Genomic DNA, 20,165 nt, shown 5'->3' with positions numbered 1-20,165 from the left:
TATGATATAATAATTACTATTACCCTCTTTTTGGATTTGCATGATGGCATGGACTTCTTTTATTTATTTGTATATATTTTTACAGACAAACCTAAAGCATAATGTAGTGAACAGAAACATCTACACCATTATTTATTTCTATATGTTTTTATATAGAACCAGAAGCCTTAACATTTCCATGGAGCATTGGGACATCTGCAGAAATTGATACTACAAAAGGAATGCTACCTGCAACTGACCCAGAACAACATGTATCCAAGCCCCCGGAATTTACCACTGGACAGTCTTTAAATAATCTAGGTATGTATAGTATGTGTACCTTTATTTTTCTAACCACCCTTTCTCTCAATTTATACAACCCAAGCCATTAGGGGGCACATTTACTAAGCTCGAGTGAAGGATTAGAATGAAAAATACTTTGAATTTTGAAGTTTTTTTGGCTTCTTCGACCATCGAATTGGCTACTTCGACTACGACTTCGAATTGAACGATTCGAACTAAAAATCGTTCGACTATTGACCTTTCGATAGTCTAAGTACTGTCTCTTTAAAAAAAACTGAACGTCACTCCTCTCCTGCTTCAATTGCATTTTGCTAATCCTATTGGCTAAATCTTGCCAGCCATTCCCATCAAAGATATGCCAATGAAACAGGAGCAGGAAGGCATGTGCAGAGCCAGTTTAGTGTGATTTTTCTTTTCAAATGCATGCTAAGTCCCAGACTGGGAAATCCCCTACAGAGAGCTGTGAGCTCAAAAGAGAGAACTTTAGCAGGGCTGATCAGTGGCTTACCAGGTCTGTAGCTTCAAAATGGACCAGTCAGGCAAGTTGTTTATGTATTTTAATATATATATGTATAATAATAATAATAATAATATTAATAAAAGATAATTTGCAAAAAAAAAATTCTCACAGGGTTTATTCAAATGTAGAATATGGTCTGAGGTGAATACCCCCTTTAATAGTACAAAACATAGAAAACAGTTGAGGGGGTTATTTACTAAACTCTGATTTTTTCTGGTTGGCGTTTTCAAGGGGAAAACCACCATTAAATTATACTGTGTGCCTGTATTTAGAGAATTTAGAGAAATTCTTGTTAAAAATTCCAAAACATTTTTCTTGGCAGGCATAAAACAGAAGCTGTCACCAGGCTATATCTCAATAGGTAAGAAGTAACTCTCTCATCAACCCAGCTCATGAACTTGGAATTATTCATTGATTATCGACTTCAGAGCTTAGTCACTAATATGTGCAGAAAATTTCCCTCATTTAAACATTACACACAAGCAGTTATGCCTAGCTATTTAGCTTCAGTGTTCTAGTTGTGTCCAGACATACTAAATTTTGGGACAATAACTGAAGCGTCTATATGGATATGACCACATCCTATATACATGTTGCACCTTACATCACAGTTACACCCAAATAGTCAAAATGACGATCCCTACAATATCTGACACAAAACTCTGTATTGTTTATTTTTTCATCCCATAAATCAATGGTTTTTATGATCCCACAAAAAAATGCATTTTTGTACAAAATATAGGCTAATACAAGTATGGGACATGTTATCCAGAATGCTCAGGACCTAGGCTTTCTTGAAAAGGGATCTTTCCATAATTTGGATCTCCATACCTTAAGTCTACTACAAAAATAATATAGACATTAAATAAACCTAATAGGCTGATTCTGCTTCCAGTAAGGGCTGTGTTGTGTTCAGAATAATAGCAGTCAGACATCGCTAACCCGATCAATCACTTTTTGGTAGACATTATATTTCTACATGGCAAATCATTTACTAGTAGGTGTAGTAGAGTAATAAAAAGCCAACAGACAATAACATGAATTAATTAATTGAGGCTTGTGCCAAATATTAGCAGTATGGAGTTCAATTAGTCCGTTTTTGTTCTGTGACAAAACAGGTGTCAATTACAGCCTTATTTATGGAAGGTAGGCAGAAAATGTTGTACATGCTAGTTATAGTGCATTTCTCTTTGAAAATCTGAAATTAGTAAAATGGGTTGTTCCACACATTGTTCAGAAAAACAGTGTACTTTGAAAGTTGTTTGGAGAGGGGAAAAAATGTAAAGAAAACCTGAAAGACATGGAAGAAAACAGAAAACTACCGTTTGAATGGATAGAAGAACAGCCAAAATGGCAAAGACTCAGCTAATGATCAGCTCCAGGAAGATCAAAGAAGGTCTAAAGCAGGGGTGCCCAAAAGTTAGATCGGGATCTACCAGTAGACCTTTTGCTGATAATCAGTCTCAAGAGACTATCAACAAACAACTTGTCTAAATCACCCAATGTCATGCTTTTCATTCAGGTATTTATTATGTTAAGGTTACATAAGAAAAAGTTATTTGTTAAATACAGGTATGGGACCTGTTATCCAGAATGCTCAGGACCTGGGGTTTTCCAGATAATGGATGTAATTTGGAACTTCATACCTTAAGTCTACTAGAAAATCATGTAAACATTAAATAAACACAATAGGCTGATTTATCTTCTAATAAGGATTAATTATATCTGAGTTTGGATAAAGTACAAATTACTGTTTTACTATTACGGAGAAAAAGTAAAGAGTATAAATTTGATTATTTGGATACAATGTAGTCTATGGGAGATGGAACATTCTGGATAACGGGTTTCTGGATAAAGTGTTTCCAGATGCTTCACCTGTATATCAATAAACATTTTCCCATAAATCAATATTTAAGTAACATTTTCCATTGATCAGAATGCTAACAATGCTTTTATGGATGTAGATCATAATGGGACAACATCACTTAAAATATATCTCACATTAGTAAAGTATGGGCACTCCTGGTCTAAAGTTACCTGTCAGTTCTGTTACAATTAGAAGACACCTATATGAAGCCAAGCTATCGGAAAGAAGCCCAACAAATTCTGATTGTTAAAGAAAAGATGTGCTAAAGAGGTTACAATTTGCCAAAGAACACTTTAATTGGCCTAAAGAGAAATGCCGCAACATTTTGTGGACTGATGAAAGCAACATTGTTCTTTTTGGGTCTATGGGCCACAGTTTGTCAGACGACAAACTGTGAAGACAGTGAAGCATGGTGGTGCAATTAATCAAGATATTGAAGAGGTCATGTTGCCTTATGCTGGAAAGGAAATGCCTTTGAAATGAGTGTTTCAACAAGACATCAACCCCAAACACACCAGTAAACAAGCACTATCTTGGCTCCAGACTAACAAGATTGAAGTTATGGAGTGGCCAGCCCAATCCCTGTACCATAAGGTGGCCATAGATGCAAAGATCCGCTCGTTTGGCGATGTTGCCAAACGAGCGGATCTTTCCCCGATATGCCATTAACAGGCATGGCTATATCGGGGGTAATCTGATCGTTCGGCCGTATGGCCGAACGATCAGATTACGATGTGCCATGAGCTCCGGCGGGATCAAACCTGACCTATCGACCAAACGACCGATCTCCGCCGGGCGAAAGATGTCGGCACACGCCACACACGATCCGAAAATCGTACGAATCCTCGATTCGTACGATCCGATCTGTGTGTCTATGGCCACCTTTAATCCAATAGAACACTTGTGGGGTGACATCAAAAATGCTGTTTCTGAAGTAAAAACAAGAAAAGCAGAAGAATTGTGGAATGTAACAGGTGCCAGAAGTTGATGGACTCCATGTAACACAGATGTGCAACAGTTCTCAGAAACACTCCTTATACAACTAAATATTAGTTCAGTGATTCAAAGGAAAGCAAAATCTTGAAACATTTTTCAGTTTATACAGTGAATGTTTGAGTTTGTAAAGAAGAATACAGACACTGCTTTTTTTTGGAACAGCCTAATATTTCCTTTTCGTCACTTTCTGTAAAGGAACAACACACATCTGATAAATATTTCTTCATGTTTTGATTTGGAATAGAATGTGCAGTGTTCCCAATGCATTTGTGTGTATGGAAATAAAAGCTATTATAAGGATTTTGAACTTTATTCATTTTTTTAAACACACTTCTATTATTCTGAACACAACTGTATCTTAGTTTGGATCATGTACAAGTTAATATTTTATTATTACAAAGAAAAAGGAAATTTAAAAAAAATGGATTATTTCGATAAAATGCAGTTTATGGGAGATAGCTTTTCATAATTCAGAGTTTTCCAGATAATGGGTTTCCAGGTAACGGATCCTATACCTGTACTTTGCATTAAATCAGTTATGGTTGCTTTTTTTCAGGAAGTGTTGCCTGCATTTCCATCATTGCCATTTCTTTGATCCTCTTCTTAAAATACAGGCAAGTACTTCTTAATGCATCTTATGTTCCATACATTAAGCAGGTGATTTATCAACGTTCAGATTTGTATTTTTGCCACAATTCAAAATTTATTTGCACAAAAACTAAAAAATCTTAATTATAACTTGAATTTTGGTATTTTTTACAGGGCACATGTTGCCAAAATATATTACAAAGTGATCCAGTCAGCACCTGTACCTTTCAAGCTGTTTCACGCTGATGCAAGTCCAACAGTTTCCACTCAAAACTTGTTAGCCAAATACTTGTATTTTGTATGCTGTCCAAAATACAAGTATTTGGCCAAAATATATTATCCCCAACCAAAAGTGAGGGCTAATAGAGCCCACATTCTGGGGGTAACTATTTTTTTTAAATTGCCCCTCACCAGAGCTAGGAGAGGATCCGTGTCAGTCAGAGTGCATGCGCATAACATGCTTCTAACGTCACACGCAAGTGCATAATGTGCAAGTTGCGGAATTTGATTATTACGCGCATGTGTGTGCCCGAACATGGCTGCTTGAACTGGGAGCCCCCTCCCGGTGCCAGTGGCCTAGCGCTCTCAGGGGGCATTTAAAAAAACTACTGTTGCTGCACCTTTGGTTGGGGATATGTTTTGGCAACAGGTGCCCTTTAAAGGGATTCTGTCATGATTATTATGGTGTAGTTTTTATTTCTAAATTACACTGCAAATAATTCAATCTACCATATATAATTATCTGGTTACCTTCCCATTATTCTGCTGATGGGCTGCTGGGGGGAGGCGTGACTGCAGTAATGTATGATTGAAGTTTGTCAGAGCACAAGTCACATGACTGAGGGCACCTGAAAAAATGACAATATGTCTAGCCCTATCAGATTTTAAAATTAAATATAAAAAAGTCTGCTCTTTTGAAAAACTGATTTCAGTGCAGAAGTCTGCTGAAGCGTTTTGAAAAAAACATGTTTTCCCACAACAGTATGCCTTTAAGTATAATAAACTTGTACAACTTTGCATGTAAAACTTTGGCATCTAAAAGCTTGAGAGATCACGTAGAAGTCAGTGGGAGTTGCTCAAGCTAATTCAAGCTATTTTTCAATTCGAGTTTTCTTGAGCTCATAAACTTTATATTCAGATTTTTTTATAAATAAACAGGATTCAAGTTCATTTTAAATTGTGAGCTTATTTGAAGTAGAAAAAAACTAAAACCTTACAAATGCGAGTTAGTTGAGTTTTTCACAATTGTATTTTTTCACGATTTTATTCGTTTTTTTAAATCGTGACTTTAAATTAGTTCCTTTTTTAATGTAAATGGCAGGTTGCTGAATGAGGTAGCTTTAAAAAACAAAACTCCTAACACTGGGTTCCCCCAAAACAGCCCATTTGCCCTACCTGTTCCAACTGCACTACAGTGTTGTCATGCGTGCTATCTTACTGGTTTGTGTTGGCTGCTTAATTATAGAAGATTAAGCAGTGCAAGGTGGTGCATGCCAACTCCACTCTGTTTAATGGGAACAGGCAAGGCAAATGGGGCAGTTTGGGGCAGAACAGTGGTGCAGTTTGTGAGGTAGGCACTACATTGGTCCTAACCTAAGTATATTGTAGGAGGTTCTTGCATAACTATTCTCAGTGGGCAACCTTAGTAACCATAAGCCCTAGCCTGGAACGCTGACTAAGGTCTTTACTCCAACATTAATAACATCTGCAACAATATTCTTTTTTTTGTTAATTTATTTTTTTACTTGTTTTAAATAAACAGTAAAATAGTGAATGGGGTAACCAAGCAGCCATCCTGGTCCTTGCGTGTCCTAGGAGTCCAGCAAACAATGATTCTGAGTCCTGCCGAGTACCCCCTTTATATATAGGTCACCCGTTCCCGCACTTCTTGCTGCTATCCTGCCAACTAGGGGGTTAACCAGTTAAAATTATCCCTGATCTGGCCTAATAATGCATACACTCTATGGTTGCCCTAATAGAGCTATTGTGAAGCTACCGCTCTCCCATGAAATGAGAGGCTGAGGTTCATGTTTTTTTTCTCCTTTTAACTCAGGCTGTTGTCTTCCGTATTCCTTTGTGTGCCATCTTTATTCTAAGAAAGAAAGGTCTTGATTTATATTAAGAATTGAGGTAGATTTAAATACGAGGGGTATCATGTAATGATACTGTAGTATTTAAATTTAAGGAAAGAGAATAAATATATTATTCACCTCTATATAGATATAGTTAATTTCATTAACCTTTGTAACAGGGAAGGTATATATCACACTTCATAAAGGACTCAGTCCGAAACATGTACTGTGTTAATCATTGCTACAATAAGTTCACTTTGCAGTTTGTAATACTGCTGTTTTTCCGCTTTTTATACTTTTATAACACAGACCCAACATTATGCTTAGACCCAGTTTTCACCTTTTCCCATCTCTGTGGAAACCCACCTAAAACAGCATGGGGATCAATAGGTCAAGACAACCTGTTGAATATAGGAACACCATAGTATACAGTATATATTGTCAGTTTTTAAAAGTGAATTCATTGTATGAACATTTTTCCTTTTTCTGCAGGCATCGTGCAATTTACAAGCCCAATTTAATGCAATCAGAGCACAGTCTTACATTTGATGTTGTTTCTAAGGAAGATCATGAAGAAGAGCTGGAGTGCCTTGATAATAGGGATTCCATTTCCTTATCTCCCAATGCTGATGGTAAAACAGAAGAAGTGACATATCTGTAAGAATGTATTAAGACTCTGTGTAGTGCACAGTGCACAGCGGGACTTGTGTAAAGAATCCCTGCCACAACTTTCTTCTTGATTCTAAACAGTATTGACACATGTTTTTATATAACAAAAACATATAATAATAATAATACCTGTATATAATGATATATAAATAATATATAATAATAAGTAAAAAAAAAAGTTTGATAAAGACGATATCCAGTAATATGAAATGTAATGATGATATAAACATTAGAGTATCTGTGAATATACGAATATTGAGAGATGCATCCTTACAGTGGTACAAATGTGAAATTAGAACACATTCAAGGAGGAGACAAAGCACAATATTATTTTTATTATATAGAATGCCAAAGTGTTTATGGAACAAGGGATCATTTTCACTCTTCCTGTCCCACACGTGAACCTTTAAGATTGCAACTATTAGCAAGAAAAGGTAATCCCTAGGTTTCAGTTTCTTCCCCAATGGACTATAGCCACTTCCGAATCTACTACTTACCTAATAATGTAGGTGTGGGACGCTCGCCACGTGGTTCTAAGAAGCCATCTTGTTTCCTAGGGCGCGCGTCTTAAAGGTACATTGACACACGTTTTGGCGCGAAATCTGACTTTATTTAAGGCCAATTCTGACCCCCAGCCAGTGCCCGTGATAGAACTTGTTCTAGTGGTTTTCCTGAGCTTTGTGCGTCTGTCTTTGAAATCCTGATCTGATTATCCGTGTTTGACCCTGCCTGTTCCTGACTATTCTGCATTCTGTATCCTGACCCTTGCCTGCCTACGACAACTCTCCTGCTTAACCCCTTGATTGACTACCTGGTTTTGATTGACTACCTGGTTTTGACCCTTGCCTGCCTGACGATTCTGATATCCGCCTGCCTCGACCCAGCCTGTCTGACCATCCTTCTGCCTAATCCTCTTGTACCGTGACCTTCGGCCCAAAAGACTCTGCTACCAGCTGTGCCCCTTCGCCAGCCAGAACACCTTGCCTTCTACCCCTCGTTAAGTCCAGGTGGCACCCAAGTAAGCTGAGGGCTACTCCCGAAGCCCAACGGTGATCACACTACTGGTGAAGCCGAGACCAGGGTACTTGGCACTTGTTCTGGTATCGGGTGCCAGCCGTGACAGTAGGTTGAAAGAGTAATAAGAAGGGTCCCTATCACTGTTGTTATTCCCAATCCATAATTTACATTTATTAATAAATTCTGCAGCTAAATAGCATCAACGAGTAAAAACCTATACCACCCATAGTCTTCTATGTCACACTAGTAGATCAGCAGCACTTACTGTAACTGATTGTATAATAGATGACTTGAGTACTGCAGAACTCTTAGGGGCAAATTTACTAAAGGGCGAAGTGATTTTCGCCAGTGTGGCGTCATTTCGGTACTTCGCCGATTTACTAACGGTCGCTGGCTTAACTTTGCTAGTGAAGGAGATAGACTCTCCTAACGCCAGGCGAATTTGCGCTCTGGCGAATGGACGTAACTACGCAAATTCACTAAGATGCAGATTTTATTGAACGTTACCTCTTGCGCCAGACTTGCCTTCGCCACCTCAGACCAGGTGAAGTGTAATAGAGTAGATAGGAGTTCCTCAAAATTTAGTTGAAAAATTTTCTAAGTCCCAAAAAATGCTTTCGTCTTTTCCTTTTTTCAGGGTGATAGGTGCAAAAGAGCGTAATTTTTTTTTGGGGTAACCAGCTTCCCCCCTATATTTCCTAACATATGGCACATAAACTATACACTGGGCTCATGTGTAGGGCAATAAAACAACTCTATTTTCTTTTATTAAGGTTTCCCGAGCTGATTTACTCCAATGTGAGTTCAAATTTAAGTTCCCTTTTTCCCCAACGTGCAAATATTTTTCTCCCATTTACAGATTACAATATTTTGACTTTGTTTGTAGTGCAACACTGGAGTGCATGTTTTCACTCTAATTACAAATCGGCCTCTAGTTTGTTTTTTTATTACCAAAATCCGCTTGCCGGTTCTGAGCTGGCAAAACCTACAATGATGTTGCACAAACATAGTGTTGACAATATTCTTTCGATCTTTTCTCACGCAAGTAAACATTTTCCAAAAAATCTTAGCAAATAGAAGAGAGAAACAATTTTTTCATGCACAAAAGACAAACGTCTTAATTTTAACTGTTATTGATATTTTATGTTTTTTATGAACCCTTTATACTGGCAAGTATTGGTATACCAAAAAGTGTAGTTTAGTAAGAGGACGCATGCGGTAACAAGGTATGAATAAAAGTCGAACGATATTCACTTGTTTTGTATCAAAACTCTTTATAACTTTCAAAAAGTTTATCCCATTGAACTCAGTGTTATGTACATACAGTCTGCAAATTATAGTGCATAGCCCTGCGGTTGTAATAAAACTGATGACATTTTGTAGCTACAGTACTCTTACAGTTACATTTTTGCAGTGTTTTTCCATCAGAAAAAGTATATAAATCAGCTTGAACCAGGGCCGATAGGCAGAAGAAACACATGCCTTGGGAGCAACAAAGTGCGTGCGCCAAGCACATACCTCTTCTTTTGCTTACCCCTTGTCAGAACCCTTGTGTATATAGATTGCAGCACTCCAGGTTTTTCCATTAAAACCGCTTTTATTTCAATATAGCATAGCGACGTTTCGGATACAAACGATCCTTTATCAAGCTTTTGCTTGACCACCGGTACTGTGCTGGGTCTCCCTCCCCCCCAGTCCATCCTCACATGGCACATACCCCGGGGATGGGCGAAGTGGTCGCCATGTTGCCTCAGACACAAAGCCAGCTTGGCTTGATCTCTGTCTTTGTTTGAAACTTATAAAAATGAATACTAATGTGGGGTTTGGGAAATTATGTATCTTATGTCTGTCAAATAATATTTATGCATGTTTTTCTTGTTAACACAATATGTTTTGAGCATTTAGGTAAAATAAAATATATCATTTATTTTCTCATATGTATCTCGTCATAAAAAAGATTTATACATGATAAAACAAAAAACATAAAGGAAAGTTTTTTTTAAAAAAAAACAGGTACCACTTTATAGTGGGGTTTCTTGAGGTAGAAATTTGACAAATGATATTCAGTATCAGTCAGTCAGCACTCACCACTTTTCCAACTTTTTCAACAAACCGGTGCGTGTGTCCCGTGGTCCACTCTCCAACTGGATTTCCAAACTCCAAAATATGACACAGCACCGTTCAAGGTTCCAAATTTAAAAAGCCTTTATTAGACACATGGCTTTATGATCTGCAACAAATACAACATTTCTGGCCTGCTCCCAGCCCTTTATCAAGTTACTGATACACATACAATGTTACAATTCATACTATTTCAAACAGAACCATATTTTGGCTACAATGTTCACTTTGCAAAACAATCTGCCCTGCGCGAAGTTTAGAAATGACCCCCAGTGTGTGAACTGCAGAAATGTGTCAGCGCCACTTACAGTTGTGTTCAAAATAATAGCAATGTGTTTAAAAAAGTGAATAAAGCTCAAAATCTTTATAACTTATTTCCATACACACAAATGCATTGGGAACACTGCACATTCTATTTCAAATCAAAACATGAAGAAAAAGTTATCAAATTTGTGTTATTTCTTTACTGAAAGTTAAGAAAAGGGAATATTAGGCTGTTCCAAAAAAGTGCCTGCATTTTTCTTTACAAACTCAAACATTCACTGTATAAACTGAAAATGTTTGAAGATTTAGCTTTCATTTGGATCACTGAACTAATATTTAGTTGTATAACCACGGCTTGTGAGAAATGCTGCACATCTGTGTTCAGGTTCATTACTACAGAGGAAGCAGACTTTGCTGGGGATTGGGCTGGTCACTCCATAAAGTTAATCTTGTTTGTCTGGAACCAAGATGTTTCTCATTTACTGGTGTATTTGTGGTCGTTGTCTTGTTAAAACCCAATTTCCTCTTTGGCATTAGGCAACATGACTGCTTCAAGTATTTTGATGTATTGAAACATCCCTGGTATGTGATAAATAGGCCCAACATTACAGCTACTGGGTTTGCGCACTCACAAAAAACTGCAAATACACAGTGGTATGAAATATAATAAAATCTTTATATATATTTATCAATCAATACATTGCACAAACAAGTCTCTCATTTATCAATCAAAGATTGCATTATATATATCAAAGATTGTGTAAAATCATATAATATATATATATATATATATCACGGTCCAATGCGTATCCGCACTCCAAGGCACACTATTGTAGCTTATCCAGCTGGGGTGCACGGTTAAAATATATATCGAAATTTTCCAAAGAACCAGCACTCCCGTATATAAAAAATATTTGCTTTATTTTTTATATACGGGAGTGCTGGTTCTTTGGAAAATTTCGATATATATATATATATATATATATATATATATATATATATATATATATATATATATATACACATACAACAATGTCATCAAGTAAAGTTACATAACACAATTTGTGTGAAATCAAGGCAAAAAAGAAGCCACAAGCAGCGGATACACTTGCCAGCAATGAGAATTAACCCCAACGTTTAGGCATAATAGCCTTTGTCAAGGGGAATTCTGATGTGTTGCAGGATTACCCCAGGTATAAATACCCTGTTCAATCGAACGCCAAGCCTCTGTGTTAGTGCCCTTTCTATTTCCGGGTTTGTGACATCACATCCGCTGAGGTCACTTCCCTGGATAATTAATCCAGTGCTGTGACGCGGATTCCCCTACACTTATGACTATACCCTGCGCAGACACGGAAGTCGAGTCACATCCAGAGACCGTATCTTAGCAACCAATCCAAACAAAAAAGGGGAAAAGAAAAAATGGACATAAATACGCATAGCGTATCTTGGCAACACCATCGCTACATAATAACATATTCACGTATTCATGTTCACCAAACGGACAGTTTCTTTCACATTTTTTTAAAAGGCAAATCAAGACTATACGGTGTAAAATCATATAATCAGTGTCTAAAAGTGCCAGTACATAAAGGGGCCGATTCACTAAGCTCGAGTGAAGGATTCGAATGAAAAATACTTCGAATTTCGAAGTATTTTTTGGGTACTTCGACCATCGACTACGACCTTCGACTTCGATTCGAACGAAAAATCGTTCGACTATTCGACCATTCGATAGTCGAAGTACTTTCCCTTTAAAAAAAACTTCGACCCCCTACTTCGGCAGATAAAACCTACCGAAGTCAATGTTAGCCTATGGGGAAGGTCCCCATAGGCTTGCTAAACTTTTTTTGATCGAAGGATTTTCCTTCGATCGTTGGATTAAAATCCTTCGAATCGTTCGATTCGAAGGATTTAATCGTTCGATCGAACGAAAAATCCTTCGATCGATCGAACGAACGTTTAGCGCTAAATCCTTCGACTTCGATATTCGAAGTCGAAGGATTTCAATTCGAGGGTCGAATTTCGAAGTATTTTTTACTTCGAAATTCGACCCTTAGTGAATCTGCCCCAAAGTGTTAATGCATGAAACATATTAATACAATACAGAACTTGTACATGATCAATTAATATCTAAAAATTAGTGCATAACAGTTTAAATTCATTGTATTCCAGTTTGACTTTCATTAACCCTAGTGAGCGATAGGAAATTCTTATACATTCCACATACTCCTACAGAACTAAGTGAACTGTGTGACACGCTAAATTGCTTTTACACCAAAACATGAGAAAGGAAGCCATAAGGAAATAAAGTAGATATTATACTTTATCACATGCAGAATGAGATCATTTTAACCTTGTGATTCAGCACTTCAGTTTCCTAATAACTATACACAGAAAAAATTCATCCAGTCACTAATTTATCTAGCCCACTTGAAATTAACCATTTGACTTGAAAGGAAAACACTTGAAAAACTTACATAAATGATTGGAGATTTCTTCCGTGTCAAGACAGAGCCCTCAAGAAGACCAGGCTGCTCAGCGCTGCTCTCAGAACATACTCCTGAATTACGGTAATACAATAATTTGTCATCCATTTTCTTAATAACTCCAAAGTTCTGTATGATTACCACTGGTTCTGCAGTTTTAACTTTTCCTAAGAAACCATTGTGTCACTGACAGATTTATTACAAGTCACTGATTTGGAGTTTATAATCCCATTGCATGATGTCAAAATTAGAAACACCAGTCTAGCAGCTGTGACACGCCATCGCTGGGAGCAATGGCCAACTGAGCAGACTGAAAGTGCAAGTGCTCAACACAAATCCATACAATAAGACTCCCTTATGTAAAATATAAAAATAATGTAGGGGACTGGTATTATTATTTAGCAGGCATTCCCCTAGTGTTATAAACGCCTAACTGGTTCCTAAAATACAATTAGATGGGGAATCTGTTTCCTTCGCCTGCTTAATGCCATGCCCCTTGGTGTTCAACCAAGGCCCAGTAGATGGCACTGTGCTAAAGTATAAAGTCCTGAGCAGCCATGTGCTCAGGGTCCATTTTGTGCAATCCCTGACCTGAGCAGGCAGGCAGGGTAAAGTGGAACCTAGACAGGTCAGGTCCAGTAAGGATACGCTATTTAGCTTAAGAGGTCACTCTATGGGTCAGGCTATTTAGCTGAGCAGCTTGAGGCTCCTCCAAGGAGTTGAGCAGGATTATGAACCCTGGTACTAATTGCCTAGAAGTAGGGACTAAGTGTACAGACCTAGGGATGTAGAGATTCCCCTCAGGTTCCATTTAGGGAAAAGGCTGAAAGCTGGGTGTACCTCCTCGCTGCTGTACATGTTCTCTTTCCTGTAGGGACTGATACTGACCAAAGGTGCTGTGAGTTTATGCCTATCCACTGTTGCTGTATGATCCTGCTTGCTCTATATGTACACTCTTTTGTGGATTATCCTGTTTAATAAATATATTCTCTGGTTAAGTTATAAGAACCAGTGGTCCAATTATTGTATACTGCACAAAGTCAAAGTTATACTACACCCTGGCTCCACACCGTTTGCGAGGAGCACAGTATTGGGGATGAAGCTCATAGTAGAGAACGGTGCACTCAATTTACTATAGCGATACAATACTATAAATCAAAGAGGGGTTATATTATTTAGTATAATGCATGTGTTTCAGTAACACAAATGGCATCAATAAGCACAGTTTATTACTTATTACATGATCAGCTCCAGGAAGATCAAAAAAGGTCTAAAGTTAAGGTGGCCATAGGCTATTGAGGTCGCCAAACAAGTGGATCTTATCCTGATATTCCCACCAAAGGCAGGGTGATATCGGATTAATCGGATATTGTTCTTTTTCTATCTTGGGTTGGAGATTTTTTTTAAAGAAAAGGAGCACCAGCCCTGGGTAGCAAGTGAATTACTAGAATCACAAAGATATAACTAGCTACTGTGTTTTTAGGTTTCCTTCTCTTTCATGACTACAGCGAACAATGAAATTCTTTACAATTCTGTGCTTTCACCTTTGGAAACACGTTGGGGGAAGGTTCTTTCCTGTATCAACACAATAATTCTGCCACACTCAAAGCACAAAATGGGTTTGCAGAGATGGAAGTGGAAGCAATTCTTGTGTGAGCTCTGATTTCAGTCCAACTGAATGCCTGTGGGATAACTGATAACACTAACTGCAAACCAACTCCAGTGTCGAACCTTGTGGCTGAATGGAAGCAAATCCCACCAAAAAAGTCTTCTCAGAAGAGCCGAGGCTGTTATAGCAGCAAAAGAAGGATAACCAATAAAATTCTTGGATTCTTTGTTCTACCTGCAGCTGGCTGAAAGAAGCCAATAAATCATAGGTTGCTATGGATTACTGCCCACATGCAGATTTGCCCACTGTTGATAAATGAGTCCCTGTGTGCCATTATCCTGTACAATTTCATCATATAGGGGTGCTATGAATGAAGTTTAAAGGAACAGTAACACTAAAAAATGAAAATGTTTTAAAATAATGAAAATACAATGTACTGATGCCCTGCACTGGTAAAAGATGTGTGTTTGCTTCAGAAACTATATAAACAAGCTGCTGTGTAGCCATGGGGGCAGCCATTCAAAGCTAAAAAAAAGGAGAAAAGTCACATGTTACAAGGAAGATAACAGATACGCTTTGTAGTAAAAAGTGGGATTCACAGGAGCGGAAGGAGTGGGAATTCAAACTCATGAGAAAGTTTAACACCCTAGAATGTGCCCTGAATAGAGACAGGAGTTTTATGTCCAGATATGACTTTAACTAGGGGTATGACACCTAGAAAAACACAGCTAACTTTCCTTAGGTTGACTTCACCTCACAACAAGGTGCTAACTGTACTAGTGTTTGCTTATTTTGGCTAAAGCTAAAGTGCTCACCCTGGGGGCTTATCAATATCTTGGCTGAAATATTGTCTTATCTTTATAGGTCACGATTCCTATTCGTAGTTTATTTGTTACAGCCTGGTATGGACTTGTGAAGTGGATAAGTTCTGGATCCAGTCGTTATCCCACCCATTGGACCCTTACCTGTATCTTCACTTTTTCTTGTCCAATTCCCAATTGTACACTGTCTTGTTAACCCTACCCTATTGTGTCTTCGGTGCAGATCCCTGGACTATTTACAACCCACCCTAATTACTTTTATTATCTCTACAAGATATCTCTGTCTATCTGTTACTTCCTAATTTATTGCCCATAAACCCTTTATAGTGATCTAACAGTATAAATATGATTCTAGCCTTTGATTTGTATTTTGAATGAGGAAGGGGTCTGGGTGCTCTGAAAGCTTGCAGTTTGTACTTATTCAGTTAGCCAATAAAAGGTATAACCAAACTTTACTTTTTTTGCAGGACGTCTTTAGTGAGATATGCATTTCTTAGTATGGAGTTTGCTTAGGAAAAAATATATACTGTTTAAATATATTTACTGTTATCAAGGTAACACATTCGCATAATTCAGCATGTTACTATAAAATTAGAATTTTGGGAGGCTCTTGGTTAAAACCATGTGTAGGGGACTGACAAATAGTTTCCCCATTTATTGTGCAATGGGCCCCTTAGTCATAAGGACTAATGCTCCTCTTCCTGGGTCAGCTCATAACCCCTAGAGTTCCTTAAGCGCTCCGATTTTCGTTCTAGCCGGCGGGAAGGCAGTTCGGGGAGATTAGTCACCCCGAAGAAGAGATTGGTTGCCGGGCAACTAATCTCCCCTAATCTGACCGGGAAAGCTCGTGAGGCAACTTCGGATAACGAAGGGTTCTGAGTGCCATCCCGCCGGCGATTTACATTCTAGTTGGCGGAAACACAGTCCTGGGAGATTAGTCGCCCGAAAGAAGAATCGATTTGTCGCTGGGCGACTAATCTCCCAAATAGCAGCGTGTGTCTCTGCCCTCATCAGAATTAAGTATATGGTCAAGCTCATAGTGCTGCGTAAAGGTGCTGCTCAATTTAACATGTTTTAAGGAAAGATGTACTGAATCAAATATGCAGATTTTGAAGTCATGTTATATTTATCTAGCTGTAAGGTTTCCAAAAAAGCCCTTTTCAAGGACTATATATAAATCATTATCAAATTACCTTACAGTGTACCTCATTTTTTTGTACAGGGACAAAGACATAAACAGTGTAGTATATCAGTTTTAGAGCATAGTATTTTGAGAAGTTATGAGATTGGGTTAATTCCTCTATTCTGCAAATGTAGGAAGTATGATACAATTATGGCAGCAGTAACTGCAATATCTGCAGAAATTCTATTATCATAAATTAAGGTAGGTGTCTTTCTAATTAGAAAAGTAAAGTATACATGAGATTGGTTAAATGTTGTGGGTGTAGCTTTGTATTTAAAGAATGAGTTTGATGTCATCCCCACAGTGGCACATAGCATATATGAATGCATAGATTTCTTGTGACAATATTGATTTATTTGTTATGAAATGAAAGGTGAATTGCTTTGTATACCTTTAGGGAATACTCTTTACAGATTATATGCCAGGCGTGCCACATGGTAAATATTAATGAGCTGTCTTGGAGAGAGGGAAAGTAATACCTTCTATATACAAATATATATATATATATCTATATATATATACACTATACACTAATACACTATACACTAATTTTTAAATATAGCTATCATGGGCAGGATAATTAATTTGGAACTGGCCCCACAGCAGTTAGCCTGCAGTCTTGCACATCAATCACAAACATTTTTGCTGCATAACAACCCTCTTTACACATAAGGGCAAATGTATTATTAGGTATTATGGCTATGAGTTATACAGACCACACAATAAAATAACAAACCAGGAAAAGTTGTAGTACTAATATAGTAATATTAAGGCTTATGTTTTAGAAATGTTGACCAATTTAAGACCTTCTGTAATATATTTCTTTCTCTGATTGTTGTCATTTCCATATTGCATTTATTTGAGCACCAGTCAAATAATGTGTAATTAAGATATTCTGTGGGTTTCACTACTCCAAGGTGTAATTATGATCCTGACTGCAAAGACAGCTGTGGAGTGACGCCTTTCATGGATGCTGTGCAGAATGGTCACCTCAGTATTGTCTGGCTGCTCATTTCTCACAGATTTTCAGGCAGTATACAGTATGAATGTGCAAGTACCATAATATAGTGCAACTGCATTTATAATTATGATTGCAATTATATTGTTCCTCAGGTCTTTTGATAAGGCGTAGTTACCAAACCCCCAGAATATAATTTTCCACAGATGAACTTGAATTACCTAATGTATTTATTAATTATAAAGCAAGTTTATACTCATGGAAGGTCTACTTCAACAAACAGACTCTTAACACTCTCATATTTATGCCTTCTAGCTTGCTAAAATAAGTATCCCGAGATTGATTAAATTTGCAAGAGGGATCTTGTAAGATAACCTTGGGGCAGCGGGGATGTCCTCCCCTCTTTCGTGCCCCTTCTGTCAGTGACGCACAAGCTGCTCACGTGCGTTTTTTATTTTTGACGTGGCACATCACATCATTGCACACAACGTGAAATTTAAATATTTAAAGATGCTCCACTCTATTTTCACTGCCTACGGGATGTTCTGTAAGTACCTGGGTGTGATTCCTGTATTGATTCTCGTGTCTGACCTGTGCCAAAACAGAGGATTTCAGACTTTTGGGGGTTCAAGTTCCAATTTGATACAGAGCACTTAGTACATAAGAAAACCTTTTATAGGTGCAACCCAGGAGTATATCACACAGCATTTTAATGCCAGCAGAAAGTCTCCTGGCTTATTCTGTTGAATAATGTATAACTGTACTAAAAGGACTAATTGTTTACTTGGTATGCCACTCTACATTCAGCTTGCTTGCATGTGAAAAATCTTTAAAGTTGTTGTTTACATCACTATAAATAACTAATTCTCGTGATCAACAAGGATTTATAGATCCGATGTTTTTGTTCTATGGTATCCATGCATTTACACCTTTTTAGAAAGGACACGTTGGCACTGTTTTAACTCTGTTGACTCTTGGCTTGAACTACACTGTAAAGATCTGAATGGAAGATCTGGTAAGCAACTTTTATGCAATGAAATAAAGCACAGCAATCATACAAGGCTATGCTAATCAGTAAAGATACAATTCCTTGACAAAGTATACAGGCACTTGAACAACTATCTTATTTAATGGGAAACTATACCCATGAACAATGTAGTTAGCTATAAAAAATACCTATACCTGCAAACTTTTATTTGACACACAGCTTAATTACAACTTCTAGGGTGTATGCAGTTTCCAGTCTACTTCCATGCCAAAATATTCAGTTACAGTTTATGAAGGGAAGAAGCACACCAGCGGATTATAGATTACAGTAGAAGATGCACTATCCTGTAAAATATATACAAAATACCTTGGTTTCTTTCCCATCAATAGTAATATAAATCACCCATGGGAAGGCATACCAGGTGTGTAGCCTGAAGTTTCCTCATAAGGGAACTTGTGGTAGCACAAATACTGTATATCGCAGACATGGCAAGTGCTGGTAAGCATGCAGCCTGTGTCCACATTCTTCTGAAATCTGGATTCCATGATTCCGCTGACTGTGCTGGCGTGTATGCAAAAGACTTGGCAAACAAACCAGAAGTTCACCAGCTCTTTAAAAATATCTTCTAAGAGGAACTACCAAGGCTTTGTGCATTTCCACTAAAAAAACATCTGTTATAATTCTACTTGGGTAAGAAAAAAATAATAAACTCTACCTTTAAAAATACTATGGTGCCTCTTCTGAAGTGCACTGTCCTCCATTTTTTTGATATACCTATTAAAAATGGATTGGCAAAAAAATGTTAGTCTTTTTTAGTTTTTATAATTTAATGTACACTGCTACATATAAAGGTTATGCTATACAAACATACACACATAACTTTTATCCATTGCACTTAAAGGAATTGTTCAGTGTAAAAATAAAAACTGGGTAAATTGATAGGCTATGCAAAATAAAAAAATGTTTCTAATATAGTTAGTTAGCCAAAAATGTAATGTATAAAGGCTGGAGTGATTTGATGTATAACATGTCAGTCAGAACACTACTTCCTGCTTTTCAGCTCTCTTGGTTTACACTGACTGGTTACCCTGGTTACCAGGCAGTAACCAATCAGAGACTTGAGGGGGGGCCACATGGGTCATATCTGTTGCTTTTGAATCTGAGCTGAATGCTGAGGATCAATTACAAACTCACTGAACAGAAATGTACCATGTGGCCCCCCTTCAAGTCGCTGACTAACTCAGAGTTATAGAGCTGAAAAGCAGGAAGTTGGATTGTGGCTGTTTTATTAGACATCTGTTCACTCCAGCCTTTATACATTACATATGTGGCTAACTAACTATATTAGAAACATTTTTTATTTTGCACAGCCTATCTATTTACCCAGTTTTTATTTTCACACTGAACTGTTCCTTTAAGTGCTTGCTGCCATTTCCTGATTAAATGGATCAGTGGCATAATTGTGCCCACTGTTGCAAGTAGGGCTGTACCGAATCCAGGATTCGGTTCGGGATTCGACCTTTGTCAGTAGGATTCGGATTCGGCCAAATCCTTCTGCCTGGCCAAACTGAATCCTAATTTGCATATGCAAATTAGGGACGGGAGAGAAATCACATGGCTTTTTGTCACAAAAAAAGGCAATGCAAATTAGGATTCCGATTTGGTTCGGTATTCGGCCGAATCTTTCGTGAAGGATTCGGGAGTTCGGCCGAATCCAAAAA

At 37.7% G+C, this 20,165-nt stretch overlaps 1 protein-coding gene across 3 annotated transcripts in view; it reads left to right on the top strand.

The window, feature by feature from the left end:
- Nucleotides 1-7,163, top strand: part of LOC121402179 — a 28,724-nt gene extending 21,561 nt beyond the window's left edge. The window contains exons 6-9 of one of the 3 annotated variants that reach the window (XM_041588455.1): nucleotides 157-300; nucleotides 1,125-1,163; nucleotides 4,222-4,279; nucleotides 6,818-7,163. In XM_041588455.1, coding sequence (XP_041444389.1) covers nucleotides 157-300; nucleotides 1,125-1,163; nucleotides 4,222-4,279; nucleotides 6,818-6,986 — 410 coding nt within the window. In that variant the 3' untranslated portion in view covers nucleotides 6,987-7,163. The remainder of the gene's footprint in view (nucleotides 1-156; nucleotides 301-1,124; nucleotides 1,164-4,221; nucleotides 4,280-6,817) is intronic. The other 2 variants (XM_041588454.1, XM_041588453.1) reach the window with 2 other exon arrangements.
- The last annotated feature ends 13,002 nt before the right edge of the window (nucleotides 7,164-20,165 follow it).

The sequence above is a fragment of the Xenopus laevis genome, chromosome 3S, assembly GCF_017654675.1.
Source record: "Xenopus laevis strain J_2021 chromosome 3S, Xenopus_laevis_v10.1, whole genome shotgun sequence".
Taxonomy (NCBI): Eukaryota; Metazoa; Chordata; class Amphibia; order Anura; family Pipidae; genus Xenopus; species Xenopus laevis.
The sequence above is the reverse complement of the archived record's forward strand: the minus strand, read 5'-3'. Positions and strand labels throughout refer to the sequence as shown.